At 44.9% G+C, this 24,436-nt stretch overlaps 1 protein-coding gene across 1 annotated transcript in view; it reads right to left on the bottom strand.

Annotated features, from left to right (window-relative positions):
* Window positions 1–6,077: 6,077 nt before the first annotated feature.
* Window positions 6,078–24,436, bottom strand: part of LOC137437620 (ATP synthase F(0) complex subunit C3, mitochondrial) — a 268,961-nt gene continuing 250,602 nt past the window's right edge. The window contains exons 2-5 of the mRNA XM_068132096.2: window positions 24,102–24,209; window positions 21,265–21,339; window positions 20,935–21,125; window positions 6,078–6,346 (exon numbers count right to left, since the gene is read on the bottom strand). Coding sequence (XP_067988197.1) covers window positions 6,232–6,346; window positions 20,935–21,125; window positions 21,265–21,339; window positions 24,102–24,140 — 420 coding nt within the window. The 5' untranslated portion in view covers window positions 24,141–24,209 and the 3' untranslated portion in view covers window positions 6,078–6,231. The remainder of the gene's footprint in view (window positions 6,347–20,934; window positions 21,126–21,264; window positions 21,340–24,101; window positions 24,210–24,436) is intronic.

Genomic DNA, 24,436 nt, shown 5'->3' with positions numbered 1-24,436 from the left:
TTGGTTCACAAGTTATCATGGAAATAGTATTTTTACCTAACACGACCTCTGACCTTTGACCTCATGACCCCAAAATCTGATCAGTTCATCTTTACATCATTATACATACCTGCACCAAATTTGACTAAGATCCCTTCAGCCGTTCTCAAGTTATCGCGGTAACGAAAACCTATCATGGCCGGACGGACAACCTGAAAACATAACGCCTCCGGTGACTTAGTCAGCGGAGGCATAAAAATTTTGTAAGAATTTAAAAATTAATAAACTTGACAATTACTTGCATGTAGATTGGAGCATCCAGCATACATGGTACACAGCCTATCATCCATTTGTTTCACAGTCTGTTAATGATACTATATTACATACTAACACTGTATAATATTTATAGCTAAAAGATACATTTTCATTTCAGAGGTGAATTTTTATGATTCATGTACATTGTCTCCAAAATGTTAACGCATGACATTTTCATGGTCATACTATAATTACCTGTTCATGTGGTCATTATGACATTTTCATGGTCATACTATAATTACCTGTTACCCAGCCCTTTTATTAACCATCCCGAAGGTCGGATGATTAATCAGCTAGCATCGTTCAAGTATCAGATATATTCATCTAGTACGGGTGATGGGATGGACTTGCACTTCATAGGATGGGAGGACCATAGAAGGAAAATATCCTGTGATGGTTATGCTTAAAGCCCATTCCAAGGCCATCATAACGAGGTCGAATGGAACAGAGTTGGAACAGTGAACAGAAGTAAATATCGATGCTATAAATAAAATTATTAATTAGGCCTATGAAATTTGGTGATGTGCAAAGGGGTGAAAAAGGAGATAAACAGGACAAGTAGACACCAACCAAACTGTTAATACCCACACACGCGAAGTGAAAATCAGCGTTAAGCAATTGGTTCATGTCAATCTGTCTGTCTTATCAGTTTAAGAGCGAGGAACAACTTCTTTAAATGGTTATATTTTGAACACGAATAGGAAGACAAACCTGCAGTTTTGCTGTATTTTGCCTCTGAATTTGTTCAGACCGCACATATACAATGAGGAATCTATAATAATAAAAGGCAGGGTATTTATTTGTGCGTCTCCTCCATAACTCCAAAACCATGAAATATAGTGGCCCCGAACTTCACATGCATACTTATCGACCTTCATGGGATTGCACGAATGAAAACTGGGTGTTTGGGTGCGTTAATACCAAGCAATAACCAAAAAATGCTCAATCAAAAACCCCCAAAAAGCTTTACCAAAATGACAGAGCACCATCTTCGTCAGCCCACTGTCACATCACTGGGTTCTTAAGCCACCATTTTGTTTCGGCCAATTCAAATGCACCTTGCCTTGGAAACACAATCTACTCTCATTAAATAATTAAAGCATATAATCAAAATCTGGATTCAGATTGGAGAATTGGATCATGTTTACTAAATAAGTACCAAATCCTGGAGTGAAATCTGACAAAATTTATCACGAGCGATTTGGATAATCAAGTGTATATATTTTACTGTTTTCAGCAAAGCTGTCCTTCCTCCTTCTCTACATTGCCAGAGCATTAAACTTGACTTTTTCTACTGTTCCAACAATTACATTGAGTGAAGAAAATATTTAGGAATATGCCCAAAGTATAACTTTATTGAGTAAAATGAAAAAAAAAAATTAACCAGTGGGAATTGAATACAATGAAAATAGTTAACCAGCAGGATCGACGGCAAGACATCCACAGTTGCACCTGTGTACTAGGGTGGTCCAAAAAACATCGATCTCTCCGATTTTGATGCTCTACTGGATTATTGTTAGAATGGTCTAAAACATTCACCCACCAAATATTTTCGCTCAATTCCATCTAGAAACTCATACACACTTCAATTGAAATATGGCGTTTTTCACCAAATTTGGCTAAATGAGAACAATCCAATAGCAACCTAGGTGGAAAAAGTACATGCACTATTGTACTAAGCCATTTTGTGGTTCATGACTTTTTGCATGCGCTTGTGCCTGTGAGTGCATGGTCGAAACATGTTTGACAATGCTTGAAACATGTTCATACATGTCTGACTCATGTTTCGACCATGAGGACTTCACAGAGGTATGTACCATCAATGACATTATTTAGGAAAAAAATATTTCTAAAGTCTTTGTAAGTCATTAAAATTGACCAAAATGACAAATTTATATGTTGTGTGTATGAGTTTATAGATGACTCAGATGCAAAATATTTTTAGGGTGAATGATTTAGACCATTTCTAACAATAATCCAATAGAGCATCAAAATCCAGATAAAAAAAGTGATTTTTTTTGCATTTTTGGACCACCCTACTGCTCCTGCTATGCCTATAGTCTATTTAATTTATTTCCTTCCTTTAAAAAGTAGAACAAAGGCCTCTTTAAAGGTAAACCATTGGTGCTTTGGGGTTGTCCGCAACCTTTGGTGCGTAAGCACGCATCTAAAATTTGAATTTTAGATGCGTACTTATGGTTTACCAAAACACTACTTCAAACAGGCCACTGTGCTTCAATCCATCGCAAGCAATCATATGGGAGATTTTGTGTGTGTGTGTGTGTGTCCACAGTGTGGTAATCTTCTTCCTGATGAGCAGCACTTACATGGAAGGAAGTGTTTTTTTGCGGGATTATCTCCCAGCCTGTCCCATTTGCTCCCGATCCCAGATCCTGGCCGGTCCAGACTTTTTCCAAACTGAGTGAATAAAATGTTTTTTATGCTGCATCTCTTTTTACAAATGAAAAAAGCTGACTGGACATGGTCCAAACTTGGTAATCTGTTCTACTCTTACTAACATAGCGTGTTATGAGGGAACGATCAAGGAAAACCGTGGAGTGAATCATGCGAGTGAGAGGTGTGCAAGTGGTGTGATGCTCCGTGTGCGTTAACAGTACAAAGGCCGTGAATTGTTCGGAGTGAGTGAACAGTGTAAAAAAGGCCACGAGAAGTTTCGTGTGAGTGAATGACGCAAGGAGTCATGAGTTCCGGTGTAAGGAGGGCCCTCCCTCCTTCTCCTTCCCCATCCCTTACCCCCTCACCTCCTCTACATTCCATCCCACTTCCTCCCCTCCATCCACCCCTTCCAAATCTCCATCTCCCCCCATTCCCTTCCCTCCTTTCTTCGTATTCCGGGCACAAAGTGACTCTGCATTGCCGGGCAACACCAGGTACTTTTGCGAGTAAAATAATATTTTTACTCTTTGCTTGGCTGGCAGTCAAACAAAATTGATAATCATTCCAAACAGGAAACTTACCGTTTTTAAGGACGTCATAAAGGTGTTACATATTTATGTGAATGTATGTGAATTACCATTCAGGTCTTTGCTTATCCGTGTGTAGTATATTAAGTTGTTGTGTAGTTGTTGTGGTTGGAGGGTCAGGAGCCCTTCTGAGGGAGTGGCCGGAAACGGAAGTGACCGGAAACGGAAGAGGAAAAGACACGAGGAAAAAAGGACGAGTATTCTTCCTCGCCCCGCTCCGACAAAAGGTGGGATCGACCTTGCGCTGCGTGGAAAAGCGGCGTTCCGAAGCCTGTCTGGCGAGAGGAATTACCGGGACGTGTACCTGCCCGGTGGAGACGTCAAGTTGACGTGGGGCCGTGCATCGACCCCGCGTCTGGTATCGTTCGCGGCACCGTCCAAACAGACGCGTGCGGGTCGCACGTTGGGGCCTAACGCGCCTTGCAAGCGGCGTGGGGTTTGGCTTGCGCTACCGTATCCGCTTCGCGTGGCCACGAGGGGCTGCAGCCACGGTGCCTGGTACGATACCTGCCCGGTGGAAACACGTCCACCCGGGGTTCGTTCAACCGCCCGAGTGCGGCGACGGCGACCATCATCTTGGTCAGGAGGGGCCCAGAGACATTGTGCGGGACCGAGACCAAAAGGGTGTCGTGAGTACTCACCGGGACACACATGTATAAGATGGCCATCTTAATCATAGGGAATTGATTGTGAATTGGGAATTGGTGATGGTTGTGTATTGTTGATTGCTCGGGGAAAATCTCCGTGGTTGTGTCATTGAAATTGTATGGTATCATTACCATTGGAAATATATCCTTGAACATCAGTTGTCTCCTGGGTGAAATTCATATGGATTGCGTGGCGAAAGCGCATATATAATACAGCTTGCTGGCGGAGTTCCTCTCACGGTCCGGGGGTCACCGAGACCAGGTATTCACCGAGGGGACCACGTAACAAAGGATACAAACAAAAGGCACGGATAACTAATGTAACGTGTTAGATAGGTTGATGTAATAGCCACTGCATCAAACTCAATTTATTTATATGACTTTTTCAATCTTAATTCTATTAAAATTGAATTATATAGTTGAACACTATAGAACACAAAACGCCTTCTTACCACTTAGAAAAACTTCCAGTATTAATAGTACTTGGACATGTTAAATAGGGCGGTGCACAAGGGGGCTTCGATAGTGTTAAATTTACAGAATTTTTTTTTAACGATCTTGAAAATAATCGTTTTATTACAATGTAAGTATTGACTTTAACACTACGTGGGGTATCATGTTCTATGAACTCTCTAGTTAGCACTGTTGACTTAACAAATATGAATCCTTTTTGCATCAGGACATTCATTTACACACAAAATGATCAATTTCAGAGTCGCTCACTTTACTTTGTGTGCTTTTATGAACATGAAGTTTTAATAAAATACCCACCGACATAAAACTCATGACATTTTAACTGGCGTTCTGTCCAAAGGCAGGTTTAGCCTTTTCAAAGCAGTCTCGGGGTAAGGAATAGGATTGGGTGGTTTGCCTTTGCAGCAGTAATTTATTTTAGGATGCCACTCACACACTTTATGAAAGACACCGTGCAATCTTCAATGTCCACCAGGTAATGCTAGCAAATAGGACACCCAGCTTAACATCCATCCAAGAGACAGCACACTTACTGATACAATATTTTGCATGCAAAGAACCAACCAACCATTTGTAGTCATGTTGGGAATGAAACCCAAGCTTGTCAATAAACAGGTAAGTTCACTACTTCTGTACAATCAAGTTGTCCCTCTATTTTGTGACATACACCCTTTTAATTTATGTAGCCCAACAATTAATGTAACAAATTGGTCCGTTTATTATATTTTTGTACTAAAAATAAAAAAGCAGTCCTGGCTAGTTTCCCGATATCTGAAAATAAATGAACTTTTTAGGAGTAACTTTTACAGGTTGGGGGAGGAGTGGGTGGTGGTTTCAATTTTTATTCTCATAAGAGCAGTTTCGGTTGAAGTGAAACGTATAGTCGTAAGTAAGGTACTGTTAAAACATTTAAAATTTTTCTACCACTGAGGTGGTTACCAAGGAGTCAGTCCTATGGCATCACAGGCAATCCATGTGGCACAATGCTGAAAATAATAATAAAAAGTTTCTTGAAAACTACAATTCCATTTACCATGTGATGAACGATCAGAAGGAAAAATAAAGTTTTAATATCGAATCACAAGAGAATAATATAGCTTGTTATTGGTGCATTTTACAAGGGTAGCTGGTTGTACAGTCATATTTGCAACAAGAGGCCAGAAGATAAAAAGTAACAAAAATTACCATCTATACCAGATAGCTCATTAATGTTTCCTCAAAGGCCTCCAAAAGAGAAAAACCAAATAGAGCCTTTTTGACACCTCAGATTGCAGAGGGAGGGCCATTGATACAATTCTACCCAGTGGGGTAAAAGTCAATTATGCATATCACACTGCAGACAATGATGCTGAAAGACATGCTAAACTAAGGCTATAGACAGAACCAACCTCCAGACGATAAATAGCACAATACAAACAGATGATATTCATTCCCAGATGGATACACATTTGCTCGAGTGACAACACACACACACCGCCACCTTTGAGTGGCCTTAAGGATTTTTAGCCCCTTCCTTTGCCTCGAGTGGCCGCACGGTCTTGTGATGGGTGAACTCCCAATTTTAAAAAAACACCATAAAACCAATCATCATTCAATGTATAGCAGGAACAAGAATAGAAGAGTGAAATTACGAAGTCGTAGCAATAATAAAACAAAAAAAAATAAAGAACAAACCCAACAAATTTGAACCAATTTATTTGTGGAGTTTTGCTCTCAGATGTTGATGAACAAAAATATTCAACTTCAATACAACTTGTGTTTCTGCATTAAACATCAGCACCAAATGCCCACAACACATGATCCTTGTAAGTTTATGAGCTAGGTAGTTCAGATCACATTGCGAAGAGGATAAGGAACGCGACCATTAAACAAAACAATCCCATAGCTTCAGACAAGGCAAAGCCAAGGATAGCATATGAAAACAACTGCTGCTTCAATGATGGGTTCCTGCAAGGAGAGAGAGAGAGAGGGGTAGGAGGAGGTGAAGTACTATATGACATACAAACCCAAACAAAATCATTAATAAACCCACAGCAAATATCATAAGCCATCTGTGTTCATAGCAGAAATCATAACTGTTAACAGTACACAAGATGCATGTCTTATTCAACGTAAATGCTCAACTTCATTTTAAGTCAAGTAAATACGAAAAAAGTCGTGCAACAAATTTGAAAATAGGAATGACACTTACAAATTTTTAGAGGCAAATTAGTTGAATTGATTCCCCATTCATAAGAAGCCAAATAGAGAACAGGTTGGGGAGGCCCCAAAAGGGGGATTTCCAAATGCAAGATGTTTAATACAGCATTCCTTACCTGCTGAAGCTCAACTAAGAGCTTGAAAATAGTGTTAGGTTGTTCTATTTACATCTGAACCAATGCCTCATTATTTTGGAAGTCAGATTTAAATCCCATACATTAGGTGTACTGGAAAGTAATGTTTTTTAAGCTGTGTATTCCACTTTGTAAAACATTACTTTCCGGTACCCCTAATACTACAAGTATTTGACTATAATTTACCAGTGTACTTGCAATTCACAGAAAAGAAAAACCGACGTCTTAACGTCCGTCTTACACGCGATTTGCATACAAGCTCCCTAAAAAAGTCAAGTTTTTCCTTAAATCCAAGATGACCACCATATCACGAGACTGATGACATCATAGTTTACAAATATTTTTCCCACATCAGTAGTTGATCACATGTATGACATTTTGCATTGACCTGTTAAGAGGTACTCCAGAAAAGATCAATTTTCTGGCTTAAATTCAGGATGGCAGCCAAACCACATGACTGATATCATGGGTTGCAAATATTTTCCAATATCAGAATGTAAACGTGTTTCAAGTTTCATATCGATCGGGCAAGCGGTTTCGAAGAAGTGGATTTTTAAAGTTTTATTTTTAAATCCAATATGGCCACCAAACCATGTGATCGATGACTTATTTCCCCGCAAACTTTTATCCCCATGGCTAGGCGATCATATTTGTAAAATTTCATGTTGACCCGTTCAACTGTTCTGGAGAAGAAGATGTTTAAGTTTATGACATCATAGGCAATGGCAAGCTTGCAGCCAATGCAAGTCATAATTACAAAAACAAAATTCATGATGCACTAAGTTACATTGGTATCTATAATGAGTTAAAGTTTCGTAGAGCTGGCTATAACTGTTTTCTCGGAATCGTCTCCACAAAATGTGTGATAATAACTAGCGTTACGCCTAGGTCCCCTGTCGGGGAAGTGATGCGAGTTCACAAAGTGTAAGACGCAGAAAACATGCTATATGATATTTCGCTCACAAGGTTCAGACATACATGAAGGCGGCCATCTTGGATTTTGATGTGGCGACCCAATTTTCAATAGCGTTCTTCCTTATGCGAAGATACACCCACACACCAGATTAGAAGTTAGTAGTTCGTTTATTTTTCAAGATATTTTGCTCACAAGGTTGACATATATATATATGGTGGTGGCCATCTTGTATTTTGACGTGGCGACCCAATTTTCAATAGCGTTCTTCCTTATGCCGAGATACACCCACACACCGGAGTAGAAGTTGGTACTTCGCTTATTTTCCAAGATATTCAGCTCACAAGGTTAACATACATGGCGGCGGCCATCTTGGATTTTGACGTGGCGACCCAATTTTCAATAGGGTTCTTCCTTATGCGTAGATACACCTACACACCAGATTAGAAGTTGGTACTTCGCTTATTTTTCAAGATATTCAGCTCACAAGGTTCAGACATACATGGCGGCGGCCATCTTGGATTTGACGTGGTTGCACCCACACCAAATTCGAAGGCAGTCCTTTGCTTACGCACGCACGCACGGACACATGGACGGAGGGGAAAACCATAGTCCCCCTTTCGCTCCGCGGTGCGACGGGAGACAATAATAATCTTTACAAGAACAATAGGCTTCCCGTCGGAATCTCACTGGAAGGCTAATGAATAAATATTTAGATTTAAGAACACAATGACATCAGATTAATAGATTTGCTCCCCTTGGATCGAAAACATGCTGAATATACTTTGCGTCATCTTTATCTCACGTTTCAAATACAAGTACACCCACTCCGTACAGTAGTGGTAGGAAGGGTTATGTTATTATCCTCTGGTCTATATAGATTACAGTAGATCTAGGCTTAGGCCTCAAGAATGTCAGGGGCGTGTTCATTACCAAGTTTATTGTAGAGTGCTCACCAAGTGGCTTAATAATTCAAGCAGGCACTCAATTTGAAACCGTTAAGGAACCGCTAGCTTGGCAAGTGCTAGCCGCTTGGTAATTCACCACGCCCTGGGTTTCCTCCCTTTCAGTTTAGTGTTAAACAGCAGTAGTGACCGTTTTAAAAGGTAATCAAACATGTAATTTGTGGGTTGTAATAATTTTGGGGTGCCCCCATGAAACATCATGATAGGCTTTTTATAAACGTTAACATGGTGTTTATTCAAGGAGGAAAAACCACTTAGGGGGAGGGGGGGGGGGTCGATATTATGAGTATTAATACTACTTTGTAATAATATTAACATTATGCTATTATCACAGTTGTTATTACTTTTGTTATTAGAAATGGCCTTGGGAAAAATACCACGACAAGCTATCTTAACACGTATTACACCTTAAAACAGCGTTCGTCCAAGACAGACAACCTCTTGGGGATGCGGGCAAATGAAGTCGCGCCAACCTTCATTGTGTGACCCTGAGTCCTCCTGTCAAGTTTCATTGATATTGGATAAGTAATAACCGAATGTATCGTGGTCAGACAGACAGCCAGAAAGACAGAAACCAAATTGTGTATTTTAGTTTGATGAAGAGTTAGACCAGCTTAGACGTGTGACATTGGTACATACATCACGTCTAAAACACCAGCTTCACAACATGGCACCTTTCTCAATCTTCACATCAGATATGGACAAAGGCTTTAGTCTAGTAGGAAGAGGGGGGTATCATGCACCCCCCGGAAATAAACTTCTAATCAGCGTTACTAGATTGGAAAAATTGTGTAGAAAATGATGAGCTATGTTAAAAAGTTGTCAAAATGTCCCACGTATTATTTTTATGCAAATTAGTGCCGCCATTATCGAAAAATCTAGTTTTACTATATCTCAACCAATATTGCAGATAACTGAACAAATAAGGTGTCAAGACCCATGTTTTGAGGGTCAAAGATCTTAATAAAACTATTCCTGAAGTGGCCACATGTATCTCTGGCATGCTATTATGCAAATTAGTCCTGCCATTACTGCCATTTCCTATTTTCGTAAATGTATTCAATACCTCCGTTAATAGTTAACCCTCGACCCTCGACAACCCTCGACCTCGACCTCGTTTGTCAACCCTCGACTCTGATTCTGCAACTGGACCTGACGGCATCAGCCCACGGGTCCTAAAATCCTGTTCTTCCGCTCTTTCACTCCGTCTCTCTGTTCTCTTCACCCTCTCTTTTGCTCAAGGTCATCTGCCATCTGCTTGGAAATCTGCCAACATCACCGCTTTGCACAAAAAAGGTGCAAAAACAGATCCCAGCAACTACAGACCAATCAGCCTTCTCCCAATTATCAGCAAAGTCATGGAATCCATCATTGCTTCAGATATGAAATCATTCCTCTTCTCCAATGGCTTGATCTCTGATCATCAATTTGGTTTCAGACCTGGACACTCTACTCTGGACATGCTGCTTCTGCTTTCTCAACAATGGATGGAGGTCCTCAATGCCAAACAGGAAATTAGAGCCTCCTCACATTAAGTCGGCATGCCCAAAAGAAAACGGAGTGTAGATCCTGCAGCCCACAAATGCTCTCCACCTGCATGCATCCTTCATGTGCCATCCATGTCTAATCATGGTCATTTTACACCCCTCACTAAAATCAAAGGAACTGCTACAGAAAAACTACAACAGCTTCAGAAGATCCGGAATCGACGTCTCCACCAATCACATGAGTCCCCATATCGTATGCAATCAGTGTGTGACCAGATCCCTACAACTCTCCCCGATGACCTGGAAAGTGTTGGGTATCACCACAACTGTTATCAGCGCTTTACTGGCAACCTTCAGCTTCTGGGAGATGGTACAGAACCAGAACCATCAACCTCACAGCGGCATCACTCCCCTCGTAAATCAGGGGGTTCTGCTGGACCCATCTTCCCGCCAGAGTGCACTTTCTGTGACAAAGGGTGCCATTGCGGTGGCCCGCTCAATGATACCGGGGGCACTCGGTGCAGTCGATAAGACAATGGAAGAAACGTTTATGCGCTTTGCCAAATCATCAGGTAAATCATTAATTTCATCCAGTAACATTGTATGCAATTGCATCTGAAAAGGTAGAAGGAAGCTGTATAATGAAAAGTGCAAACTGCTATCACAAAACCTTTTTTTAATGAATGGGGTATGTAACTGATTATGTGGGAGCAGGTCACATATTTGTTTCATACTTTTCAGGTGGCTTTGCTGGACTGTACAGCCAGTTTGGGGCATACCAGAGATGGCATTCTACAACCCCCGCACGAGCACAGTTTTATGAAAAGACCCTTGAGATGGTCGACCACATCGATGATCCAGACTGCCCCAGGGCGGGGAGACATCGTGAGCTGGAGAAGGCAGAGGACAAAAAGGGTGAGGAGGCCGTTCAGCGAACCCTCACTACTATGAGGAACTTCACAAATCCATTCACCATCGCAGATAAGGACAGGCTCTACTCCCTGGCTTCTGGTGCTCCTGTCCCCATGGATGTCGAGATGGACGTGTTAGGAGCAGAAGCTGTGGGAAAGGCCGCTAAAGCGGACTTCATCAGACGCATACAGAGTGGAGAGCCAGGAAGCTTCTTCGACCCAATCAAGAAGAAAAAACTCAAGACCATGGAGACTTGCAACAAGAAAGTCACCCTCACATCCTCACAGGGAAAGGTAATGAGGTGTTCCAATACCCGAGGGCAATTGTATTTTTTAAATGTTGTATTTTTAAATGGTAATCGATATTTTTACATTTTAAAATGTGAACACGTATTTTTTTATGTTGCACGCCATATCAACATGTTAACCATTTATCATTCCAGGTCATACAGTTTCAGGAGCAAAGCAACCTTGCATTCGTGCTCCTCGTCAAGTCTCAGAGTCAAGATGAGCCATTGGACTTGGAAGAACTCATGAAGTACAGCCTGATGCCTGTGCCTCCCAGCCTTGGAACACCGGATGGATTTTTCTCCAAGACCAAGAAAGCCTCTATTCTGCACTACCTTCTGGAGGACACCACCCCAGAAGATCTGCCATACCCCAAGGATGCCCTGTTCATCCAGGATGGCATGGCGCTGCTACATACCCTTGCCAACCTTCCTCCAACCTGTGGTGAGATATGCCTACAGGTGCTCAATCAAATGGTGGCCAAGAAGCACTTCTTGTTCTCGACTGACAGTTACCATCCGGAATCTATCAAAGCGCAGGAGAGGTTGAGGCGTGGCAGCTCAGAGATCCTTTTGGCTGGACCAGTGACCAGGAAGCCATATGACCAAGATGTTCCTTGCAAATGACGACAACAAAAAGCAGATCTGCCAGCTCCTGCTGCGAGTATGGAGTGATCAACAGGCAGCTTCAAAGCTGGAGAGAACAGAGATGGCAGTGCTGATCGTGGAGGGGAGAGCCCATCAACTTGTCTCATCAAATGGCAAGGTAAATTGAAAACCCATATTATTATTAATTATTATTACCAGGATTAACTTAAATAATATTGCCAAAGTGCTTCTTTGTGATTGGTGAATAATAGTATAAAATTTTGGTGATTGGTGATGCGATTTTTTCTTTCAGTCTTATATTTAAATATTGGTAAAATTGGTAAATTATAAGTGATTATCTGTGATTTTTGTCTAGATCTAGAATTGGATGTGACTGAAGTGCAATGCCCCCTTTGTGTTTCAGGTTGAGGTGCGTGAGCTCCCCATAATCTACAGCAACCAGGAAGAGACTGATACAAGGGTGGTACTGTACCTCCATCATGCTGTGCCCTCGGATACAAGAATGCTGTGGTCAGAACACCTGACACAGATATCTTCATGATTCTTCTCCACCATGCTCATGCCATCAAGCTGACTGTATACCTGGATACGGGGTCAGGGAAACATCGACAACTTCTCAACCTCTCAGCTTGCAGAATCCCTGGGAGAAGACTACTGCGCCACTCTTCTTGGGTTCTATGTGTTCAGCGGAGAAGACTGTACCAGTGCCTTCAAAGGGAAGGGGAAGGTGGGGCCCTTGAAAAAGCTGGAGAAGAACCCCAGGTTTCACAAGGTGTTTAGTCAACTTGGTGACTACTGGACTCTCAAGCCTGAGGTGCTGAGGCAGTTGGAGCAATTCACCTGTCTGATGTATGGACAGAGTCATGAGTCTTCAGTGGACGTCGTCCGTGCCAAGTTGCTACGCAAAATGGTTGGGGAAGACAAGAAACTCACTTCCAAGTCTAAGGTCGACCTGGCTCGACTTCCTCCATGCCACTCTGCTCTGAAGCCGCACGTCCAACGTGTGAACCACCGTGTCGCCTTGTACAAGCGAGCTGATGAAGCTATTCTGGAAAAGCCAAAACCCTATGATGAGGGGCAAGGATGGATGAGGACTGATGGTGTTGAAACCAGCATGGTCCTGCGGTCCTGTCCTACCAACCTCGCTGGTTGATCTCCTGGACACTGGAGAGCGTGAACAGGAAGAGGAGGAGGACGAGGAAGGAGAGGACGAGTTGGACTCTGACGATTTCATTGAAAACGATGATGAGTGATTCATAGTGGAGAAGCATTTACCTGACTGTTTGTCTGGAATGGGAAAGAGAAGAGTTCTATTATGATGTTTGACCCTTGTACTACAAAATAAATAAACATTGGTTAAAAACACAACATCTGTCTAGACACCTTATTTGTTCAGTTATCTGCAATATTGGAGTCTCTTAATTGGTAAAAATGTGATTATTTTGTAATGGTGGTACTAATTTGCATACCAGCATGACACAGACACATGTGATCACTTTAAGAATAAGTTTTATTATGATCTTTGACCCTCAAAACATGGGTCGAGATACCTTATTTGTTCAGTTATTTGCAATATTGCCTGAGATATAGTGAAACTAGATTTTTCGATAATGGCGGCACTAATTTGAATAAAAATGATACGTGGGACATTTTGACAACTTTTTAACATAGCTCATCATTTTCGACACAATTTTTCCAATCTAGAAACACTGATTAGAAGTATATTTCTGGGGGGTGCATGATACCCCCCTCTTCCTACTAGACTACTTCATTTTTTTGGATTCAAAGCTTGAAATTGGTGGTGGGATGCTGTCAGCTTCGGCTTTCTTTCATCGAACATAAACACTGCCAATTCCGGTCTCCTGCTGAAGGATACTATTTTATTTTTTCGAAACAAAAAACCCCCGTTTTGCGGAGTTTGACCCATTCGCCTTCAGCCACTCAGTTTTAAATGGGAAGCTGCTCCAAGGAAATACAAGGAACTTTGACACGGGAGGATGTTTCGCTCATCATGCCTATGCTCCATTCACAATAAGCCACAAATTCCTCATGACCCTCACCAGAGGCTAGGGCATTGCATTTGGGTCCGTTTGTTTGTCTTCCCAAAATGCAAGTACATGTGTTACTTACATTAGACCCTTTACGAACCCGAAGACCCATTCAAACATTTAAACCCTGAGACCCTTTAAGACCCAGAGCCCCAAAAGACCCAGAGCCCCAAAAACACACACATCCTGGCAAGGGTCTGCAATCTTTGCTCTTTCTTGTTTAATTTATAACAAGCTTCGGACCAGATGGTATGATTGCTGCAAATGGAGAAGCTTCCCAGAAATTTCTCCAAGTGTAAGAAAAGCAGTAGAGCATATAGAAAGCTGCGTTTTTATAACATCAGTCCAGAAATACAACCCTCAAACTCCAACTCTCAACCCTGTCTCCCTTCAACAAATATTGGTGGCATCTGTTCAAATCTGTTTCTGGTGTTTGTTCCCATTCCATCCCCTCCCTTACCACATACGGCTACAGCGCTGACATTACCCATGAAAAGGCTGAATGCCTCAACTGTGTTTACTTCAAAATATTGTGGCCCAAACACATCGCTCTCTGTACCCAGTTGCTCCTGGACTCTGTGTCCTTCTCTCCCGACAAGGTGGAGAAGTTTCTATCAAACCTCAACTCTAATTCTGCAACTGCACCAGACGGCATCAGCCCACGGGTCCTAAAATCTTGCTCTGCCGCTCCATCACACCTTCTCTCTGTTCTATTCACCTTCTCTTTTACTCAAGGTAATCTGCCATCAGCTTGGAAATCAGCGAACATTACCGCTTCACACAGAAAAGGTGCAAAAACAGATCCTTGCAACTACAGACCAATCAGCCTGCTCTCAATTATCAGCAAGGTCAACACCAGACAAGAAATCAGAGCCGTCTCCCTTAACATATCTCGTACCTTCGATACGGGCTGGCACCCCGCCATGCTCACCAAACTCTCCTCTAATGATATCCATGGAAATCTCCACACATGGCTCGCGGACTTCTACTGTCATAGTCAATGTGTGGCCCTAAATGGAATTCTCTTATCTCCTCTTCCTGTCCAGCCTTCAAGGCAGTGTTCTGGGTCCTGAGCTTTTTCTAATCTTCATCAACGATCTCTCCGAGACTCTGGAAAATTACAAGCTGGTCTAACACATGGAAAAGGTCTTTCAATCCTGAGAAAAGTCACACTCTCACTATGTCTCTCCAACAAGCGTTACGCCTAGATCCCCCGTCGGTGAAGTGATGTGAGTTGACAAAGTGGAAGACGCAAGGCGGCCATCTTGGATTTTGACGTGGCAACCCAATTTTCAATAGCTTTCTTCCTTATGCCTAGATACACCCACACACCAGATTAGAAGTTAGTAGTTCGTTTATTTTTCAAGATATTTCGCTCACATGGTTCAGGCATATATATGGTGGCGGCCATCTTGGATTTTGACTTGGCGACCCAATTTTCAATAGCGTTCTTCCTTATGCATAGATACACCCACACACCATATTAGAAGTTAGTACTTCGCTTATTTTTCAAGATATTCCGCTCACAAGGTTAAGACGTACATGGCGGCGGCCATCTTGGATTTTGATGTGGCGACCCAATTTTCAATAAGGTTCTTCCTTATGCTACACCCACACACCAGATTAGAAGTTGGTACTTCGCTTATTTTTCAAGATATTCCGCTCACAAGGTTCAGACATACATGGCAGTGGCCATCTTGGATTTTGACGTGGGTTGCACCCACACACCAAATTCGAATACGGTCCTTCACTTACGCACGCACGGGGAAACCAAAGTCCCCCTTTCGCTGAGCGGTGCGACGGGGGACAAAGACAGTCTGGAAAAACCTCCCATCTACTTTCTGAACAATCCTCTCCAATAAGTTCTGTCACTCAAGCTTTTGGGTCTCACTATCTGCCATGATCTTTCCTGGGAAAACTACATTTCCAGAATGGCCACCAAACCCAGTCACCGATTGGGCATCCTCCATCGTGCGAGGTCCTTCCTTGGCACTACTGAGCTCCTCACCACTTACAACGCTTTCATCCGCAGCTTGATGGAGTACTGCTCTCCCCACTGGGCGGGCGCTCCTGCCTCACACCTGGCTCGGCTTCACGCTGTCGAAACCAAGGCTCTTAGAATCATTGGTATGTCCCACGATGAAGCCGATTCTGAGGGCCTTTCACCCTCACCGCAGGCAGGTTGGTGGAGTTTTCGACCTACCTTTGTCTTCTACCTACTCCTCTCCAGCCTTGCTCCCCCTGCTCTGTCCCCCAAATATTCCTGCAGGACGCACAAGATCTGCCAGCAACCCTCTTCTGGTTAAACTACCAAAATCAAGACTCTCTGCTCACCTTCACTCTTTCATTCCATATTTTTTTCCCACCTCTTGAACAAACTCCCTCACTCCCTTCAATCCCACTCCTCCCTCCAGGTCTTCAAAACAGCTGTTCACCACCATCTCTTATCTTCCCCCATCCAAAACCATAATCTTTTCTACCCCTGTTGATACACCCCAAATCTACCTACTTTAAATTATGTTTTCTTTCCTGAAAGTCCCTGTGGCACCCATCTTGTTTATCCCATGTACTCTGCCCCAGGCCTCTCCCTTCCACAGATCTCCTGATGTCCCTGTTCTCTACTGTTGTTGTGCTTCCCTCTCTCTGCCCCGATTGTGCCCTCGCCCCTTTATTATATGTTCCATGTGTTAGCTCTTACATGAGCCTTGACATAGTATACAAAAAATATATTTAAAAATAAGGGAGCTTTTTTCCTCCCTCAAGTTCTGACACCAAAATAAGTGAAGTCTCAACTATCATATTAAGTTTGCTATGACAACTAAAAAGCATACTGCGTCATGAAATAAGGTTGTGCTCGGCCAGCAGGCGTCTCAAAATATATTGTATCCATATTCATCTTACTGTTACGAATTTGGTAGAGCAAAATGTAGAGCAGAGTAGATCCGAGTAGGTAACATGCTTCGAGATGTCGCTATAAGGAACACTTCCTGTAATAAGTCCATGTTTAGGCGTTTTGTCGGTTAAGGTGTATACTTGTGAATCTACCAGGAGATTCGTGTGTTAGTTAGTGTAGGGGGTTAATCAGTAGAGCCCTTGTATGTCTCACCTAGTAGTCAAACCTTTGTCCATTATGGCACTGCAGACCATTAAAACATTAGTTAGGACCTTTAGTACAACACTAAATGACGCCTTTCCCCCTGACACGACTTAGGAAGAAATCAGGCTGGAACACCGCCACAATTGGCCGCCACCATTTACACCTCCGAGAGGCCTACCCACCTCGCCTAGCACGTGCTATAACCCAAGGAATAGGGGACGGGAGTGAGTGGCGCAGTGGGCGTTCCCCTGGACGAGCCAGCGGAGGCTCTGATTGGCTGAGGAGTGCGCCAATGTGACGTCATCGGCCAGAGATATTACCGAGGGTCGGGCGCCATTTTCGGCAGTTCGGATGAGCCTGGAGTTGAGTCGAGAGTTCGTGTGCACCTGAGTTCGGTTGAGATCCTGAGTAGAGAGTTCAGCACGTTGAGTGAGGTCTGAGTCAAGAGTTCGTGTGCGCATTTTGACAGGAGTTGGCAGTGCGCAGTTCAGTAGTTGATCCCAAGCAGTTGGATTCCTGGCAGCGCAGTTCAGAGACCCCAACCCGAGTTCGGCTGAGGTGGAGCCCGAGTGGAGCTCGCTGCCATGCTGTGGGACCTCGTGGTGTTTTGGAGATTGGTGCACCGATCTCGCGGTGCTTTGGAGCTTGGAGCGGGACCTCGGGTGCAGCGGCGAGGGCGTTGGCTAGGGCCTAACGGGGCCTGTGAGGCGGACGGAGGATTCATCCAGGCCGGGAAGAAGACGACGAGACAGATAAGGCCGAGCTCCACGTACATTTTGAACAGAAGACGTGTTTCTTTTTGTTAATTCATATTCCCCCGTTTTGTATTTGAGGTCTGGTGTGTTGGATCCCGATTAGGATATTTCGTATCGGCACGCATTTTCCTGTCCTGCCTTTTTCATTTGAATAAACCCTTGTATTATTTTTGTACATATATCTGAACGCAGTTTACCGGGTGTTTGATTTTAATAGATAAGGCTGCAGGGCTCTCGCCGTTCCCCTCCATTCCGTGCGCTTAAGGGTTTTAGGTGTTGATTTTGGAATCCGCTATTGAGCTTCCGCTTCGGGAGTTAAAGCCTTCGTAATCGGCATCCGCAACTCTGGTGTTAATCGGAGTTGCGTGACATTACTATAATTCAACAAATGTCTGTCTGTTTGTTTGTTCCCAGTAGTCTAGTAGGAAGACTAGGTCCCCCTGCACCCCCCGGAGATATACTTCTAATCAGTGTTTCTAGATTGGAAAAAATGTGTAGAAAATGACTAGCTATGGCCCCAAGCTGAAAAAATGTCCCACATACCATTTTTATGCAAATTACTGCTGCAAATTTTATGCAAAATTATGCAAATTTTATGCAAATTTTTGATGAGGAGTAGAGTTGAGGGGTCTTTGAGGGCTTCATCGAGGTGCTCTCGGTTGCAAGACTGGGTCATTCTGAGAAGCACAGCAGGGTCAGAGATCATGATGTTCTCCTCCTCAGTGAATCTCTCCATCAACAGCCTCTCCATTGCCTCACACACTGTTTTGAGGCAAAAGAGGGACTTTGCGTAGGCCTTTCCACTGAGAACACCTTTGAGAGATCCACTTGTTACTAGTTGTGCCTCAAAGAGAATCTCTGCATATCCAGAACCACGCATCTTGTGTCCAGTGAGCATCCCGATGTAGTTCATGGATGTGTGGAAGGGTCCAATCGTTACTACATGACTAGCAAATTCATTTGGCCAGCGCCAGATGATGGGAAGGGCTTTCATGCAGACACCCAGATCAAATGTATTCAGGACCCATCTCTGACCCACCTCAGCAGTTGCTGCCTCGGAACGCTTCAGTAGCTCACGAACAACTGCGTTGTCTGTGATCGGTCTGTGCCTGGTGCCTGCATGGCATGGCAATGGCCTGCAGCCTGTGCCTGGGCTAGGGGGTTTCACCTCTGCAACTGGTTCTCCCCCACCCAGCAAATCAACAGTCGACTACTGCACGCCTATCCACCAACCGATCACAGACAACGCAGTTGTTCGTGAGCTACTGAAGCGTTCCGAGGCAGCAACTGCTGAGGTGGGTCAGAGATGGGTCCTGAATACATTTGATCTGGGTGTCTGCATGAAAGCCCTTCCCATCATCTGGCGCTGGCCAAATGAATTTGCTAGTCATGTAGTAACGATTGGACCCTTCCACACATCCATGAACTACATCGGGATGCTCACTGGACACAAGATGCGTGGTTCTGGATATGCAGAGATTCTCTTTGAGGCACAACTAGTAACAAGTGGATCTCTCAAAGGTGTTCTCAGTGGAAAGGCCTACGCAAAGTCCCTCTTTTGCCTCAAAACAGTGTGTGAGGCAATGGAGAGGCTGTTGATGGAGAGATTCACTGAGGAGGAGAACATCATGATCTCTGACCCTGCTGTGCTTCTCAGAATGACCCAGTCTTGCAACCGAGAGCACCTCGATGAAGCCCTCAAAGACCCCTCAACTCTACTCCTCATCAAAAATTTGCATAAAATTTGCATAATTTTGCATAAAATTTGCAGCAGTAATTTGCATAAAAATGGTATGTGGGACATTTTTTCAGCTTGGGGCCATAGCTAGTCATTTTCTACACATTTTTTCCAATCTAGAAACACTGATTAGAAGTATATCTCCGGGGGGTGCAGGGGGACCTAGTCTTCCTACTAGACTACAGGTAGCACAAAAACGGCTGAACCGATCCGAAATTTTGGGTGGGTAATCCTGGGACCCCCTGGAGTAAAATAGGCTATATCGTTTTCCCAATTTTTTCAAACACGATGGAGTAATATTTACCGATGGAGTAATATTTACCGATATGAACAGTGATGTGGCTTTTATTGAAATTCTACAAATACTGTTTAGATTTTGATGATTTGTGTGCGATATGATTTAACGGATGTTTATATGAATCATTTAAAATAAAAAAAAGCCTTCAATTTCTGACATTTTGCCTTTTCATTTGGGCCTCCCAATTGAGGCCCGTAGGGCAGGTACCGTTGCTAGTAAACTAATACAAGCATCTGCAGAATGCTTTTCCTTCAGTGAAAATCTTAAAGGTGTGTGTGTGTGTGTGTGTATATATATATATATATATATATATACATATATATATATATATATAGATATATATAGATATTTTTTTTAAACATGAAAAATACAAAGCAAGTTTTAACAGAGGAAAACGAGAACAGCACCCAGTCGAGCGTATACCTTCACCAGACTGAACAGTTTATGATTTGCATTACACCGATATGCCGGATCTGCATGCGGACCTTAAACAAAATATAATCACTTTATCTCCGTCACACACACAAACCTGTCCACAAAGTTGTCATAACCCGTCCATAGCTTTTTGATATATCCTGCTCACAGAAAGACCGACAAACAGGGGCGAATACACAACCTCCATCCACTTTCGGTAGCTGAAGTAACAAATACACAGATTGATCGGGACACATCTGTCCAGCATGCAATAAACAGACAAGCTCCTCCCTGAGCCTGATGTCCCCACTCAATTGCTCTGTGCTGAGATAAGGTCAAGCTACACAGGATACAAGAGTCTACACCACCAGGAAATAACGAGGCAAACATCATTACAGTCTCTGAATTAATCCAATTGACAGACAGATTCCCTGCATACTCTATTCAATATAAACATATTGAAGAGGAAATCATTAAAGCGCATTTTAAAGCAAGCTCGTGCAGCAGGCTGGCCTGTGTAGGCGTTTCATAGCTCAGCCTCACTCACGGCACACAACAACAAGTGGAGGATGTGCGAACGGGGAGGAGCATTTTGCATTAGAACAATCTTGCTCTTCCACGAGCCTAAACCACTTTAATTTTCAAACAAAGTTCTTAATTAAGGCAGATTGATCACAAACCTGGCATAGCCAATGATGAGGCTGCCAAAGACTGTGCCAATTCCAGCACCAGAACCTGCCACTCCAACTGTGGCAGCACCTGCTCCGATAAACTTGGCTGCTGTGTCAATGTCCCTGGAAACGGCGCTTGTCTGGAAGTCCCGACTGACTACCTGGAGCACTGGTCCATGAACATGATTCAGATTCTGAAGCTGGGATGAAAAGAATTTAAAGGAATATATAAATCAACAAGATCTTCAACAATTTTATTCGAGGGGTTGGTTGAACAGGTTGTTTGCCCTCTTATTCAATGTGTTGAGGAAATAAAGTTAATTTGGTGAATTATTTTACATGATTTTGACCCTCTTCTCTTCCACACAAAGACACCACAGCAGGTCTCAATCCAATCTTGGACGTAGTGCGGATCTGTAGACATTAAAAGGAAAAGAATAAAAGGACAGTTAGTGCTTTAGGATGCAGATCGAGGATTTCAATAAGATGCATCAAAAAAAGCTTTTGCGGATAATCTTTCAACAACTACTGTTTATATAAATACTTTCAACAACTACTGTTTATATAAATACTAAACGAAATAAATTTCAATAACCCCTCCCATGTCTGTCTGTCTCTGTCTCTGTCTCTCTGCTCCCTCCACCCACTCCTTTCCTCTTCCTCTCCCTCCTCCACCCACCCCTCTCCGTCCTCCTCCCACACTCGCCCTCCTCCTCCTCCACCCCTCTCCCTCCTCCTCCACCCCTCTCCCTCCTCCTCCTCCTCCTCTCCCTCCTCCACCCACCCCTCTCCGTCCTCCTCCCACACTCGCCCTCCTCCTCCTCCACCCCTCTCCCTCCTCCTCCACCCCTCTCCCTCCTCCTCCACCCCTCTCCCTCCTCCTCCTCCTCCACCACCACCACCCCTCTCCCTCCTCCTCCTCTCCCTCCTCCTCCTCCCTCCACCCCTCTCCCTCCTCCTCCACCACCACCACCCCTCTCCCTCCTCCTCCTCCACCACCCACCCCTCCTCCTCCTCCACCACCCACCCCTCTCCCTCCTCCACCACCCACCCCTCTCCCTCCTCCACCCACCCACCCCTCTCCCTCCTCCACCCACCCACCCCTCTCCCTCCTCCACCCACCCACCCCTCTCCCTCCTCCACCCACCCCTCTCCCCCTCCACCCACCCCTCTCCCCCCTGCACCTCCACCCACCCCTCTCCCCCCTCCTCCTCCTCCATCCTCATCCACCCACCCCTCTCCCCCGTGCTCCTCCACTCACCCTCTCCCCCCTCCTCCTCCTCCACTCACCCTCTCCCCCCTCCTCCTCCTCCACCCACCCCTCTCCCTCCTCCTCCACCCACCCCTCTCCCTCCACCCACCCCTCTCCTCCTCCATCCTCATCCACCCACCCCTCTCCCCCATGCTCCTCCACTCACCCTCTCCCCCTCCTCCTCCTCCTCCACCCACCCTCTCCCCCCTCCTCCTCCTCCACTCACCCTCTCCCCCCTCCTCCTCCTCCTCCACCCACCCCTCTCCTCCTCCATCCTCATCCACCCACCCCTCTCCCCCATGCTCCTCCACTCACCCTCTCCCCCTCCTCCTCCTCCTCCTCCACCCACCCCTCTCCCCCGTGCTCCTCCACTCACCCTCTCCCCCCTCCTCCTCCTCCACTCACCCTCTCCCCCCTCCTCCTCCTCCACCCACCCCTCTCCCTCCTCCTCCACCCACCCCTCTCCCTCCACCCACCCCTCTCCTCCTCCATCCTCATCCACCCACCCCTCTCCCCCATGCTCCTCCACCCACCCTCTCCCCCCTCCTCCTCCACCCACCCCTCTCCTCCTCCACCCACCCCTCTCCTCCTCCTCAACCCACCCCTCTCCCCCAATCCTCCTCCACCCACCCCTCTCCCCCCAATCCTCCTCCACCCACTCCTCTCCCCCCAATCCTCCTCCACCCACTCCTCTCCCTATCCCCCCTACTTCTCCTCCACCCACCCCTCTCTCTATACCCCCTACTCCTCCTCCACCCACCCCTCTCTATCCCCTTTCCTCCTCCACCCACCCCTCTCCTTATCCTCCCTACTCCGACTCCACCCACCCCTCTCCCTATCCCCCCCTACTCTGCCTCCACCCACCCTTCCGCCTCTATCCCCCCCTCCCACACCCCTCTCTCCTCGACCCACCCCTCGCCCCCTCCACCCACTCTTCTGTCACCCCCCCCGCCTTCCACCCACCCTCTCCCCCCCTACTCCTCCTCCACCCACTCCTCTCCCTATCCCCCCTACTCTGCCTCCACCCCAACCCCTCTCTCCCTCTCAGTATGGGCCCTGTGCTTTTTTCGAATATTCATCAATATAATCGTTTCCAACCCTGGAAAATACTCTATCTTTTTGCTGACGACTCCATCCTCTGCCTATCCATATCTCATCCCACTCCTGTTCCTCACGAGTTTGAATGAGACTCACCATAAGCAAATGGACGGGTGGTATTTGCTAGTGATAAAAGTCCCCATCCCTCATCTTGAAAATGACATCGCCTGACATTTTCATTGGGACATGGAATATATATCATGAGCATGTGCCACGTCCAATCCAAGGCGATAGCAATGCCAAAGCAGTTACCTGTCGAGGGTTATAGCTGGATGGTTTGCCATTGCCTTCCCAGGGGTATTCTATACAAGCATTTGCAATTCGTTCAGGGTGCTGGTAATTACTCCCGTGTTATATATCAAACACACCGAGCGAACTCTAACGTCCAAAGCTAGCACACACCACAGGACACCAGAGCTTAACGTCCCATCCAAGGGACGACATACATGTCGACCAGGACATGATCACGTCCCACGTTCGAGTAAGAAACGAGGAGGCTTCGGTTCATTGCAAATAAAACCGAAATGTCTCCAGCAACCCGACATTAACCACGACTCAAGAGGAACCCCAAGCAGTCAGGACGAGCAGGTGTAAAGGACGGCATAGAGGTCAAAGAGAAATCGACAACCATTTGAGGCAGCAGAACAAATTCGAGCAGGAATAGAAAACTCCACACGTCATGAACCTTAAAGGTGAATAAACGAACACTGGGACCGGATGGCAATGCCGCATGAACAAGGCGACCATGGAACGAGAATCCATCGGCAAAGGCCTCAATCAGTCATCGCAAATGTCGAACAGCAAAATCATTTAAAAAAATCATTACCAACGCAGCGCTGGAGATCAGCTTCGCACAGGAATACATGGTACGGGCAGCTTCGACGACAAAAGGAAGAGCGAACGAAGACCGGCCTTTAAAGCTGGCGTTTGGAGGGTCACACCAAGATACCTCAACCTCCAATTCAACGCCGATTACTTGACAGGAAGAAGAAGAAGAAGTGCTTTGCACATGCTCAGATGTAGTGCGGCCCTGGACTGTGCCACGCTGCATTGGTCAGAAATAGTCCAGCTGACACTAGTGATCCAGGAAAAAAAAATCTGGCTTATTTAAAGATTAATCCTCATTGTAAGAATTATTTGACGTGAAATATAACACAATTT

The sequence above is a fragment of the Myxine glutinosa genome, chromosome 1, assembly GCF_964187855.1.
Source record: "Myxine glutinosa chromosome 1, kmMyxGlut1.1, whole genome shotgun sequence".
Taxonomy (NCBI): domain Eukaryota; kingdom Metazoa; phylum Chordata; class Myxini; order Myxiniformes; family Myxinidae; genus Myxine; species Myxine glutinosa.
The sequence above is the reverse complement of the archived record's forward strand: the minus strand, read 5'-3'. Positions and strand labels throughout refer to the sequence as shown.